This window comes from Euprymna scolopes, chromosome 24, assembly GCF_053919585.1.
Source record: "Euprymna scolopes isolate OS-2025 chromosome 24, ASM5391958v1, whole genome shotgun sequence".
Taxonomy (NCBI): domain Eukaryota; kingdom Metazoa; phylum Mollusca; class Cephalopoda; order Sepiida; family Sepiolidae; genus Euprymna; species Euprymna scolopes.
Window position 1 is genome coordinate 90695761 of NC_136505.1, and position 15166 is coordinate 90710926.

General features: G+C 35.0%; 1 protein-coding gene across 10 annotated transcripts in view; it reads right to left on the bottom strand.

The window, feature by feature from the left end:
- LOC145246840 (adenosylhomocysteinase-like 1) overlaps positions 1–15166 on the bottom strand; it is a 736073-nt gene that overhangs the window by 85444 nt on the left and 635463 nt on the right. For all 10 annotated transcript variants that reach the window (XM_080108677.1, XM_080108681.1, XM_080108679.1 and 7 more), the window contains one exon: positions 9159–9230. In XM_080108677.1, the coding sequence (XP_079964803.1) occupies positions 9159–9230 (72 nt within the window). The remainder of the gene's footprint in view (positions 1–9158; positions 9231–15166) is intronic.

Below are 15166 nucleotides of genomic sequence, written 5' to 3' on the forward strand. Positions count from 1 at the left end.
TTAACTCTAATACGTTCCTCAATTAATAATATTTAAACCAAAACATAAAACCATTTTTATCACATGTGCAAACTTTTTTTATATCGCATTATGTTGTCTGACGTCAATCTATATAATTACTGGCTTTATACTCTTTCAAGACGAGAAAGAATTCTCTAAGACTCAACTCCCTATCTTAAGACGTATCTGATTCTTATGTTAGAGGATTGCATCAAGAATTTTTTTCATTGAACGATTTTTCTAGAAACGTTTACTACATATTGGACATAAGTTTTGTTTTAGTGGCCTTGCAAGCAAAGAGTTAGCCACCAGTCTGAAACAATAAATAGTCCTGAACTGTTTGTGATCCGTGCTGACCAGACACCGGCCAGCAATGCCATATTTTTTTCATTTTTCTGAATTCTTTTACATGAGGACTGATAACACTGAGCAACATTAAAAAATAGGAGTTGCTCAGGTCTTTTTAGTATGAAGATTGGAGTGTGATTCTCTTAGTGCACTGACCTTATGTCTAACCTCCTGGAAAGAAAGTAAAAAAAAAACACTCGATAAAATGAACTCTATTTTCAAGTCAAGTCATTGACAAAAGATTTGAAAGTGCAACAAGCCATGTAAATAAATAGTTATAAGATGTATGCGTCTATATATAGCAAAATCACCTTGACACAACAGTTCTCGGCAGATTATTGAAGTTAAGCAACACTAAACCTGACCAGTACTAGATGGGTGAGTATTCAGGACTACGAAGATGCTCTATATTGATGGAACATCAAGTCAGTCCTCCTGCTTTCCAATTTGTGCAGTTATGGTGTGTGCACATATTAACAGCCACGTGAGAAGGTTATGCAGTTTACTGAACTCCATCATCTCGACTGCAATCGCAAAATGATGATGACATCTACACACAGTCTGAATATTTACCTAATGTGAATTTAAACCTGGATATGATAGGCATTGTCACTACCTTTGGTAGGCTGGTCCATGAGCAAGAACACAGAATTTTATCTTTCTTTTAATGAGACAAATGCACTTGTGGTAAATCTTTTCCATGGTTCTGTACCACAGCATTAGACTAGAGTGGAAAACTCCAAAAGCATATTTAATTTTTTTTTTTTTTTCTGTCCAAAGATCAGTTATTGCTTTTATTAGTTCAATCTTTCCAATTGTAATATTTATTAGTAGTGGGCCAGGTTATCTCGGTATTCCATAAGAATCTTTCACTTAGTGATACAGGCAAGAAAATTGGCAAAGATTTACTACAGGTGCATTTCTCATTAAAAGAAAGATAAAATTCTTTGTGTTCTTGCTCATGGACCAGCCTACCAAAGGTAGTGACAATGTCTATCATATCCAGGTTTAAATTCACATTGGGTAAATATTCAGACTGTGTATAGATGTCGTCATCATCATTTTGCGATTCCAGTCGAGATGATGGAATTCAGTAAACTGCATAACCTTCTCACATGGCTGTTTTTCCAATTGTAATATTTATTAGTAGTGGGCCAGGTTATCTCAGTATTCCATAAGAATCTTTCACTTAGTGATACAGGAAACAAAATTGGCACAAATGATGTTCAGAACAAGCATTTTAAGAAAAGAACGTTAGCCATTAGAAAATTCAAGATGGCTGCCAGTTTGAACTTGGCAGGTGTTTCTCTACATGCGTGCAAATATAGATTTATACTTTTAACATTATTTTAGAAGTTTTTATATCAACGTGGCTCAGATGGTAATAAATAATGCTAGAGAGTTATATATTTTGGTTTGGATTCTAGCTGCCGGCATCCAAGTCATATTTTTTAAAAAAACTTTTGAAATCACTACTATATATTGGGTACAATATAATAGTCAATAAAAATTTAGCTCTATAATAATAATACGAAATCTGCATGAATTAAAATATCATATTTATGTGTATTTTATGTCCAGGCAATACCGGGAGGCCTTCTAGTATATGTATGAAAGTTATTCTGTGTGTATGTGCGCGCACACACAGGATAGTCTCTACTAAACTACTCAGCCAATTTTTGGTCTACTGACTTGAAATATGATATACTGGGGATTTAAACCTATGGAAAAAATTCGATTTGTTTTAGCCGGTAAAAATAGCTGCCAAGGGGTTAAAATTAAAAAATTTGAACTTGGTTAGCATAAGTCACTTGAAGTGCGCCTCTACACATGCACAAATATACATTTATATGCTTAAGTCGGTTAATTTGTAAAATTTTGATGTGCATGAACTTAGCTCAGATGGTAGCAAATATCACTAGAGAGCTAAGTGTTTTGATCTTGATTCTAGCTGATTACACCCAAGGCATATATTTCTTTTTTTAAATTTTTAAATCACATTACATTAAATACATTGACTTCAATATAATAATCAATAGAGAATTGACTCTGCAATAATAAATATGAAATTTGCATAAATTTCAATATCATAGGCCGCCAGCTAGTTTTATATATGACTAGTAAGATTAGCCAGTGTTGCTTCGGACATGAACAACAAAATGGAAAATTAAAAACGAGTGACCTCTTATATTATTTTAATTGGAATTCATTAAGATGTATATTATTTTACATTAATTTATTTATAACGGACTATTATCCTCATCTTTCTTAGTTTTTGTTTCACGATGTCTCGGCCAACTATTCCTCTCACGAAAGCCAGAGAAATAGTTGGCCGAAACATCATGAAACAACAACTAAAAAGATGAGGACAAATCACACCGCCGATAATGCTGTGAGGAAACTTTTATTACCACCAAGAGCGAAATAACCGCTCTAAGATATCCGTTTGCATGTCATCCATCTTGGTTAAGTAGATGAGTTTACTAAACGAAAAAAAAAAAAAAAAAAAAAAATCAAAGCAAGCCGGTAAATATTGGAATTTATTTATTGCGGACTATTATCTTCATGCTTCTTAGTTATTGTTTTTCATGAGGTTTCGGCCAACTATTCCTCTGGCCTTCGTCAGGTGGTAATTGCGACGGGATAGGAACTCCGAATCTCCTGACTGCATTCTCAGCAATTACTACCATCTGTAGTTGTTGTCGTCTCACCACGTTTTTGGCCAAGTAAGCCTCTGCCCGGCTTTAGGTAGAATTGAAACTGCTTTCTTCAAACAATTCTCACCTGGAACCGTACAGATTCAATGTCTCTATCCACTGCACAATGGGCCTCGAAGGGCAGTGGATAGAGACGACAACTATGGATAGCAGTAATTACTGAGAATGCAGTTAGGAGATTCATAGTTCCTATTCCATCATGGTTACCACCTGACAAAGGCCAGAGGAATAGTTGGCCGAAACATCGTGAAACAAAAACTAAGAAAAATGAGAATAATAGTCCGCAATAAATAAATATAAAGTGACCTCTTTCTTTTTAAGTCAGTCATGTAAATGTATTACCCTCCCACCGGTTTTCTCCAACAAACAAAAAGAACACATTAATTTGCAATAAAATTTATTTATAATCTTGGGCAATAAATTAGACCTATGGTATTTTAGTTGCACCGACTACATCATTTTTGTACTAATTCCAATGCATTTTTGAAAATCGTTTCAAGCAGAAGCACATAAACACAAAGTTTATAATGGCTGGAAATGTAAGTTTTACATTAGTGAAAAATTGCACCAATAGAAACCTTTAAAAATACAACAGGCCTGCATGTAAACATTGCATCGATTTTAAATTTCATTTACTTTTGAATATACTTGTGATACAATGAGATATTTGCTGTTATATTACTAATTAATAAATTTAATTATATTACTAATTAATAAATTTAATTATATTAAAATTAATCAATTTAATTATATTACTAATTAATCAATTTAATTATATTAAAATTAATCAATTTAATTATATTAAAATTAATCAATTTAATTATATTACTAATTAATCAATTTAATTATAGAATCCAAATAAATTGAAATTGGCGCATTTTGACGGGACAAAATATCACCAAATTTTATTTTCATGAATGATTCATTCAAAAGATTGTATTCTTTGCATTTGAGAATCAACCTCATAAGCATTATGAATTTTTAAAAAATGGCATCTATATGAAAATAATTCAGATCTGCACAAAGTAATTTCTGGAAGGAATCAAATCGAATTTTATTCTATTGCTTTTAAGAAAATGCTGCAACAATCCATTCAAAAAACTGATGAATGAGAATCAAATGTTTATTTCATAGGAAGAAAACTTATCACTGACAAAACTAGAGAAAAAAATGAGAAATCGTATCAATAGCAACCTTCAGAAATACAATGGGCTTGCATGTTTTTTTTTTTTTTTTTTACACAGTGATCACCACTTATCAAGGCCCGGAAGCCACTCAGGGATAAGGGTTATTGCAAGTACATTACGTTAGTGAGGAGATTTGCTGAAATGTTTACTTAAGGGGGCAGTTCATTAGGAATTTGTTAACGTTGGACTTGAACACATCCAAGTTGTAGTCCGGAGGGAAGCAGGCAGACGGAACAGAGTTCCACAGGCGTGCAGTTCTAAGAAAGAAGCTTTGTTCATGGAATCCGCGTTTTGATTTAGGCACAGATATAGAGTGGGGGAAATTTTTCACAGTGGATTCAGCTAGACGGGTGTTTTTCGTGAAAGATTGGCGAGGGGGGACCAGAGATTGGAGTTCAGACGAGCATCTGCCATGGAAATAACGATAAAACAAGGACAGGCTCGCAACGTCTCTTCTGTGGGAGAGAGGTTGCAGGGTAGAGAAAAGGGCATCCCCCACTAAGCCACGAAGTCTATTTTGTACTCTGTCAAGGCAGGATAGGCTGTTTTTAGCAGCTCCTGCCCAGATATGGCAACAGTATTCATGGAAGCATTACATTGATTTTTAATTTCATTAACTTTTGAATATACTTGTGGCACGATGAGGTATTTGCTAGTATAATATTGATTTATTTTTGGTCATGCTAATTATATTAAGCTATTTATTTAGGTTTCTATTTTTCCTTTTCAGTTACTGGTTTTCTGTGTGCTTATGTTGCACTGAAATATAGAATCTGTATTATTAGATCGTCGGATTTTCCTAAACATACGATAGACTTTGATGTGATTTTAAAAAATGGTTACTTAATAGTCACTTTCATCATTCTCACAACATAATTCCTTTTCCTTCGTTTTTATTTTTTTTCTTTCTTTTATTTGGCATCGTATTTCACATTTTCCGGATAATCACAAATTTAGCTTCTTGGACAACACCTTACAATCTCTAAAGAAACACCATCTGTTTATGTATAAACTTCAATGGACTTGCACAACATCAAACTGTCACCTCTCCTACCTATCCCTTAACGTTTTCACTGTGTTATGAAAACACAAAATTCCACTAAAGATTCACAGAATGAAGCGTTTTCCTTTTTCTTTAACAAAAAGATCAGTGCATTTTTGGAGTGACAAAATATCATGAAAAATAGAAAAAACAAGTGAAGCATGCATGGTCCTCTATGAGTGCACAGTGACGAGGCATGAAAAAAAAAAAATGACTAAGTTCAGCATTTGCCCCCCCCCATCCCCACCTCATTTAGCCCCAAAAGTCCCCAGGAGATGTCAAATCCTGGTGAAAATGAACAAACAGAGCAGTTTTAGGCTTTAACATATGTAAATTTGAGTTCTGCATCATGCAAAAAAACAGAAACGACTCGGTCCATCATTTGCACCCCCCCCATTTAGTCCCCAAGTCCTTAAAAGATTTAAATTTGAGTTCAGCACCATGCAAAACTGCTAAATAGACATACACAGAAAATTTTGGACAAATATGGTAAAATAATAGTCCAAAAAATGAAGTGTTTTTATTAGCCCTAAAAGAGCCCCTGGGACACATCCAAGATTTATCACAAAGTATAGACAAACAAAATTATATAGAAATTAGTTAGTTACAACTTTTCAGGAAGTTTTATAAAAATCCAAGGCATCAATTTTTTTTAATAAGCACAAAAGTGTAAATTTTAGCCATTTTAACACAAAAGGCACCCCTAGGGGGGGGGGGGCAACCAGAGTTTTCTTGGAAAATCCGTTCTGTTACTTTTTTTTTACTCATATCATGTTTAATGTTTGTGCAAAATTTCACAAAATTCCAATTTCAGTTATTGAGAAAAGTGCGGACAGACGAACAGACAAGGATGAATTTACAGGTCCACCCTCCTTTTGTCGGAGTAAGGGGGAACCAAAAAGGCTGACTTTATTTTATATATTACATGTACATCTTTATTGTTATTACTTGGATTTACACTTGAATATAAAATGTATTATTTTTCTGTTAATGTAATCAATTACTGGCAATCCTTTATTTCTTTTCGTATACAACTTTATTTTTTATTATTACATATTGTCAGTTGATATTAATTAAGTGCACAAGAAACTTCAAAGACATTTTTCATAAATGAAAAATAGTTTCAGCGTGTAAAAATTTTAATTAATCTGTATGAATGAGTGCAGAATTCTAGTCAGAAATAGAGACTAGTGCACTAAATGGAAAACTCTTATCAACTCGATTGTTTTCAATTCAATTAAAATAAAAACAAAACAAGCACCCTTCACTCGTTATCTGTGGCGAAATCAAAACATAGATTCTATGAACAAAATTTCTTTCTTAGAAGTGCACGCCTGTGGAACTCTCTTCCGTTTGCCTGTTTCCCACCTGACTACAACTTAGATGTCTTCAAGTCCAATATAAACAAATTCCTGATGAATCGCCACCTTAACTAAGACACTTTATCAAATCTCCAATGCTTGAGGGCACAGATCAATGAAGTTTCTGGCCATGGTTATGGTCTTTGGTGGTTTCAAGTGACGGCCATATTATGTCACCTCACGTCTTCAAAGTTGACTTGAAAGTCAACACCAAAGTTTACCTTGATGTGTTGAAGAGTGTGGTGATCCCCTGGTGCGATCAAATGGCTGCTGGCAAACTCTGAGTGTGGCAGCAGGACTCGGCACCGGCCCACAAGTCCAAAGAGACCAAGGTTCAGCTTCAGAAGGAACGCAACGACTTTGTACTCTTCTCTCACTGTCTTCACCCCTCCTTCCCCCAACCTGAACCCGCTGTACCCCTTGGATTGGTGATACATTGAGAACATCACCAACATAACCTCTCACAGCACCAAAACCAGCCTGATCACCACAATCTGCCGAGCTCCCATTGGCACTTGTGGAAAAGACATGCTCCTAATCCTGGACTCGTATTGAGGTGGTGATTGAGGCTGAAAACGGCTACATTGAATAGATGTCAGCTCTACTACATAATTAAGTTACCTGAATCGATTACTACGATACTATCCCATTGCTTACTGTACACGCAATAACCCTTATCCCCGAGTGCCTTCTGGGCCTTGATAAGTGGTGACCCCCATAAAAATTTTTTTTTTAAAGTTGTCTTGTAGTTAAAGGGGGTAAAACTTTACATGGAAAAAGATACAGTGGCCTAGCAGTCACGTGTACAAATTTCGCATTGAATTGCTGCGTTGTTGACACCTTTTGCCTCAGGTTACGTATCTGACCATGACCGTGACCCTGACCTGTCTGACCAAGCAACAAATTAAAAAAAAATAATAATAAAACTGAGTTAAAATAAAAAAAAAATATTTATTTTAACATAAAACAGAATACAAAATATTTACAGATCGAGACCGTTTTCTTTGCTTACTTTACAGATCGAGACCATTTCTTCTCCGACTTTATGCATGGGTAAATCTACTAATTAATTAGTATTATATTAAAATATATTTCTTTGGTCAGTGAGAAAATATACAGAAATCTTTGTATTTACCAAACTTCCAGTTTCTTCAAATGATGCGATGCTTTCCTTTTAAGGAATTTCTTTCAGCTGGATTTTCATCCTAGAAACATTACCGGAGTTCTTAACAGCAAGTCAGTAACATAATTAAGTCACCTGAATCGATTTTTTGAATAAAAGTTTTAAAATAAAGCTGAAGTGTTCTTTTCTTTAGGGTGACAAATTCATCCTTCCACTATGTACTTATAAATTTATTAAAGAGCACAACAATTAGCATTAACAGCAAATTAAAACATTTGTATGGAATTCAGAGGTGGGAGCATAAGTATTCTGGGTGCTTCAATTCTCTTGAGCAAAACCCGTGCTAGTTTTGTAGAAACTTCTTTTTTAAAAATTAGAGGACTTCAGTGCCTTCAACTATAATCAAAACCGAAACCAAAACTTATGAAGAATTCTTGGTAAAATTATTTATTACAAGAAATAGAAGATCATAACAATTAAAGGGCAGTCACTCGGAAGGAACAAAGATATAAGCGCGACACACAAAATAACACGCTATTGTAGTAATATATAGATAATAAAACAAAGTTTTTTTTACATAAACGGCACCACTTATCAAGGCCGATAGGCCACTCAAGGATAAGGGTTAAAGAGTGTACAGTAGTCAAAAGGACACTATAGTAATCGATAGTAATGGAAGTTCGGTAAATTTGTTAACTTAAGTGGAACGGCTCATCAGAAATTTGTTCACGTTGGACTTGAAGACAACTATATTATAGAAAGCTGGAAAGCAGGAAAACGGAAGACAATTCCACAGGCGTGCAGTTCTAAGAAAGAAGCTTTGATCATGGAATCTATGTTTAGGTTTAGGTACAGATAAAGAGTGGGGAAAATTATTGATAATGTTTTCAGCTAGTCTAGTGTTTCTTGTGAAAGTTTGGCGAGGGGGGACCATAGATTGAAGCTCAGTTGAACACTTTCCATGAAAATAACGATAAAGCAGAGACAAACTCGCAACATCTCTTCTGTGAGACAGAGGTTGCAGCAAAGAGAAAAGGATATCTCCCACCAGGCCACGAAGTCTATTTTGAACCCTATCAAAGCAGGACAAGTCTTTTCTAGCAACTACTGCCCATATGTGGCAACAGTACTCCATCCTTGGACGTATCTGGCTAGTAGATAGAGAATTGCATCAGCCGTGAGATATCTACTGGATCGATAGAAGGATCCGACCATTTTTCCAGCGGCCTTGGCAGCAGATTTGATGTCTTTTGCTTATTTCTCTTATTTGCTTCAACGCCTCAAAATGAATAGGCATGAAATCTGACCTGGATTGCAAGGCTCTCAGCTATAGAGCGGTAAATTAGGGTCTGTTTAACAGAGAGGAAAGACATGACTTACTTGGGTCGAGTAGATATTGCAGGCAGCCCATCTCACCGAAGCACCGAGTGCCGCCAATGTCTCAATGAGTACCTACAAAAGCAAAAAAGATGCATATATAACACATATAAGAAAGCAGATATTATTACATTCATATTTCTCCGGAGTATGCGTATATATATTGCAGATGCTTTAATAATAAGTGTAAAATGTTGAGGTGTTTATCTTGTTAACAGGTGTAAGAAAAAAAACAGTTACATTATCACCACACACACATGTACATATATAATAGTTTTATTTATATAGACAAACATTACATAGTCGCTACCTTGAACTGCTAATGTTTCAGACAAATGTAAAATGTTGAGGTGTTTATCTTGTTAACACGTGTAAAAAAAACAGCTACATTATCACCACACACACATGTACATATATAATAGTTTTATTTATATAGACAAACATTACATAGTCGCTACCTTGAACTGCTAATGTTTCAGACAATTGGTCAGTAAGAGCCAAAAGTCCTCATCAGGCGACGTAATAAAGTTTGTATACCACTGAAAGCATCTCGTTCTCAATTTGAGACACTTCCAGTGGTACGCAAACTTTATTATGTCGCCTGATGAGGACTTTTGGTTTTTACCGACCAACTGTCTGAAACATTAGCCAGTTCAGTGTAGCGACTGTGTAATATTTGTCTATATAAGTAAAAATGTTATATTTTGCTCTTCTTAGTAATTGTCTGTATGTCCTAGTGACATATGGCCGAGTGGTCCTAGACGTTGTATCAAAGTTTACAGTTACCCAAAGGTGCTGAGTTCAATCCTGAACGAAGGCAGTGAAAAGTAACATTCAAAACAGAGAATCAGCAAGTATGTCCCAGAGCCTAGCTGGAGTCCGAACAGGGTACCCCCGTAATAATAATAATAAAGGCTTGGGTTCGAGATTCCTAACAAACGGTTCCCCAGTTCGATACAAAACACCTGATGAAGGCCGGAGGGCAAAATGGCCGAAATGTTGTGACTATAACAACCAAGATGAGGAAGTCAGTCTGACAATCTCAATCTTTGCTCTTCTTATTGAGCACTCTTAAGAATTTCGTTTTAATTCACAAGTTTTCCCTCTTGAACACCTTTAACCTTTAACTTGGTGTGTGTATATATATATATATATATATATATATATATATATATATATATATATATATATATACACACACACACGTGTTTACTGCATGCTCTGTCTTGTGACATTCATTAGCAGTAATACCAAAAAGTATGATTGGTTCTACACAAAGCCTTCACAACTATGAACAAATCATCTGCATGGATTTCTGAACAACTTAGTCATTGTGGCAGAACCTCATGCAGCGAAATCGACAGGAGAGTCCATTCATATAAGCAAATATTGCTAAAAAATAATAGAGCTTCTGTTTAATTATAACTTTTTTCTATTTTTTTAAGGGCTTTTCCTAACCTTTCCTATCATAATAAAAAAATTAATATACGTTACATATGTATCATGAATGTTTTCGATTCTGTGTAAGATCATCATCAGGTGATGAAAAAATGCTGCCTAAACACAAACACATATGTATGTCTATAAATATATTATTTATATAAAAACTATATGCTACATATTTCAGAGACATATAATGGTTTCATTGCAGTGGATCTGCCTTTTAAAAAGCTTTTAAAAATCCAAACAAATCATCAGCAGGTTACGGAATGAAAAACAAATTAATATATATCTTTTACCAAAATGCAATTTTAATAAAAATGGTTTAAGAAACTAATTTAGTTCTAGGCAATGGTTGAGGTAACTGGTACACTATTGGTTGAGGTATAGTCCTGTGCAGTACAAGGAGGTCAACCCTCCCAAGATTTACCTTCTCACCCTTTGAGAAGGGGTCAGTTTATTGCTAATTCCTTGAGGCATCTCTACCAAGAAATGCTGATGGGTTACCAAGATATTTTTTGCACGAGTGCAAAGGTACCACATTTTTGGTTTTCAGTTAGGATATGGGGAGAGTGCATAGCAGGGGCAGACAAATGCAATTTCAAGACAGAATCGAAAAGTCTTTTTTTGTGTAATAAAATCAGAATTTGGAAATTTTTTAATGTGTGTTTTTTTTGTTGAGAAATTTTTTAAAAATAAATATAACTTATAACACAAAATGGAGGGTTGTTTTTTTTTTTAACAAAATGGATTTTTTAAATTTTTAATAAAACAAAGTTTTCGTTACACATTTATTGAATGAAAATAAATATTAAAAACTTGTAACATAAAATAAAGTTGTTTTTTAAAAAAAAATAAAAATAAACATTTTTAAACATTTGTAATAAAACAAGGTTTTGTAACAGACATTTTTCAAAAGATAACAGCCTTTGAAACTGGAAAAAATCTTCTTTTTTTTTTTCTGGTCAGCAGTTAAAAGTATGATGCACATATTCAAGACGTTAACGTTCAGTGTTGTTACTGATATTTTTGGAGAAAACCTTAAGCAATTTTTTAATTTTTCTGTCCCTGATATATGCTTGTTTCCCTCTGCTATGCACTCTTCACATGTCCCAACTGAAAACCAAAAGAAGTTGTACCTGTGCACAAGTGCCCCTTTTTTGCAAGCCAGAGTATTCTTCATCTAGGATGCTGACTTTTCAAATCCCACTTTCCTGACCTTGTGTCACATCTTCCTGCCTGAAAAGAAAATAAATACCAGCCATCTGAGTTCTAGGAGATGGCCACTCCCAAGCTTTATCTTATGCTGAAAAGTTTAATTTATTACTAATTGCCTAAAGCACCCCTAAAGGGGAATGCTGATGGGCTGCTAAGGCATGTTTTGCAGGCAAGGGCACTGACTTTTCAAATCCCACTTTCCCCAAAATGGTGACACATTTTTCTGCACACTAGTGTTTCATCATTTCGGGAATCATCAGTTTAGGGAGTCATGATTACCGGCAGTTGGGGGGGGGGTTCAAACCCAGTCATGTAGCTATCTCTAACTCCATTAGCAAGGAACATAGCCCTCGGTTGGTGTGAACCGCCTTAAGAATTTTAAATTGATATCTATGAAGTGTAAATGTCATCCAAGTAAGTCTACAGTGGTCAAATTATCTAAACATCACAATCTATCCACGTGTGCTAAGTGATCAACTATTTTCATTTCAACATACAGTGCTCAATGATAAGAAGCCAGATCTAAAAAGGGGCAGACATAATTATTTTTAATACCCACAGATACTAGTGTTTCATCCTTTTGGGAATCATCAGTGCAGGGAATAACGATTACCGCTAATCGAGGGATCTGAATCTGATCAAAAAGCCATCTATGACTAGATTAGCAAGGAATATATATATTTCAAGTGTTTATACCCAAAATTGGCAGAGGAGTTTGGTAGAGCTTTCAAAGGTCAAATCGTTGAAGTTTGACCCCTTAACAGACAAATTTCCGGCCGAAAACGGATTACAAAGATTTTCCCAAATCTCAGTATCCTGTATATCAAATTTCGAATCCGTAGACTTAAAATTGACAGAGTTATTGCGTAGGGAAATGTACACAGACAGACACGTTCACTTTATATATATATATATATATATACTAGCATTTCAGCCCGGCGTTGCCTGGGTGTTTGGAGGTGTATGTTGAGCAAAAGTATATATATATATATATATATATATATATATATATATAGAGAGAGAGAGAGAGAGAGAGAGAGGGAGAAGCGCACAGAAGCTGATTTCTACTTAGTATTTTATGAATCTGACCCTGTTAAATATAGATTACCAAAAACATTCCACATATTTCAGCTACATTTGATGACATACTTTTTTTTTCTTTCAAATAGCTAAGTACAATTGCACCCTCCATCAATTTCATATAGAAACATAAAGAAACAATAACGCTATACATAAGATATTTTTTTAAAAACAGGTCAAAACCATCTTAGCTTTTATGGTTTACCAAACAAACAAAAACTACAATATACATTTGGTGTCCCTTTGGCTTGATATCAACAAAGGAAAACAATATCTATACCTTATGCTTGATATTTACAATTTGGCTTAATACCCTTTTTTTTTTTAATATAAGTAATCATCACTTATCAATGCATAAAACCAACTACATTGTTCTGCTGATAATTTTGCTTGTTATCTATTAGAAAAAATATGGTCGATAAGACAATACCGTAATGATGATAGTGTATATTAGGCAGAATTAGATTAGAAGTTTTTCATATTGGATTTGAAAACGACCATGTTATAGTGAGCTGGGAAGCAGCCATGCAGTATTGTGTTCCACAGAAAAAGAAAAAATATCTACACTGTCCGTGTGCTACTTTGGGTTGATAGCTGCAAGGAAAATGTCTACATCATAATTTGTTCGTTCATCTACAAGAAAAAAATATCAACACCATACGTCTTCCATTTTCAGTACACGAATCTTAAGATCAAACCATGACCTTTCAATTCCTTGTGTACGTGCTCTGGTGTTATGATTGACAACATTTTTGCTGATGATTATATAGTACAAACCCTTATACAGCCATCTTCGTTAGACATTATTAAACAGCCACCTTTATACAACCCCTACATTATACAGATATCTTTACACACCCTCATTTTACAGCCATCTTTATACACACCTACATCTTAATATACACTTCATTATAAAGCCTTCTTCATATACCCCTCCCTCATTATACAGCAATCTTCATACACCCCTCCATTATACAGCAATCTTCGCATACCCGTCCCTCATTATACAGCAATCTTCATACACCCCTCCCTCATTATACAGCAATCTTCATATACCCGTCCCTCATTATACAGCAATCTTCATATACCCGTCCCTCATTATACAGCAATCTTAATATACCCGTCCCTCATTATACAGCAATCTTAATATACCCGTCCCTCATTATACAGCAATCTTAATATACCCGTCCCTCATTATACAGCAATCTTAATATACCCGTCCCTCATTATACAGCAATCTTCATATACCCCTCCTTCATTATACAGCAATCTTCCTATCCTATTCTATGTGTAGGTGTGAAGAGAAAGAGCATTATAAAAAATACAAACTTTTTTCCCCCCAAAACAACTTCATTCATTTTCAACTAAGAAAGTCAAAACTGACAGAAAGACATTGAATGCATATGTGATGGAAAGAGACGGGAAGTCATTCTTTGAAACAAAATCCATTTAACCCCCCCCCTACACCTTCATAAATTGCTTGAAGTCGGAGTCTTGATAGTAAAATTAACATGGAAATCGCTCTAGACAAAGCTGGAAGTTACTTGATGCAAAGTGCTAGTAAGAACACAACATGATTATCGCAAAAGCAGGAAATGTCTATTGACTTTAGTTTTGAAAAGATCATGACTTTAGGCTAGAGGAAAATAATTAACAAGAACAAAGTACCACAAGCCTGCAGTTCTTGGAAAGAAGAAGCTACTGGTATATGAAGGAGCATTGCATTGAGGTATCGCAACATTAATTTGATGGAGACCACTATACTAACAAATCAACAGAGCTGGATCAAAAGAAGTAGGGAATACAGCAGAATGCATGCTATAATAGTATTTCTAGATAAGACTGAGATTAGCAGCATCACATCTATGAGAGAGAAAGGGTGCAGAGAAAGGTGGGGCAAATCAAATTATAGATATGTCCCTGCATCTTATCAAGTAACCTTAAGCAGGACAGAAATCCACCAGCCCATATATGACAACGGCACTCCATACAGGGGTTGATGGCAGATTTGTAGAAATAAAGAATAACTGCTCATAAATAATTCTTACAAAAAGAATATGGTAAGAAAGTATGGTAACAATAGGGTTTTATTTAGAATTCAATATGAGTGCCAGCATTCGCCACCAGCTTCTCAAGGTGCCTGGCAATCTCATTAAGTGATTTCACAACTTTTCTACAGGAATAGGAAACTGCATTACAACGAGGTATCAAAACAGGGAATTAATGGAGACCACTAGACCAACAAGTCAAACGAGCTGAAACAAAGGAAGCAG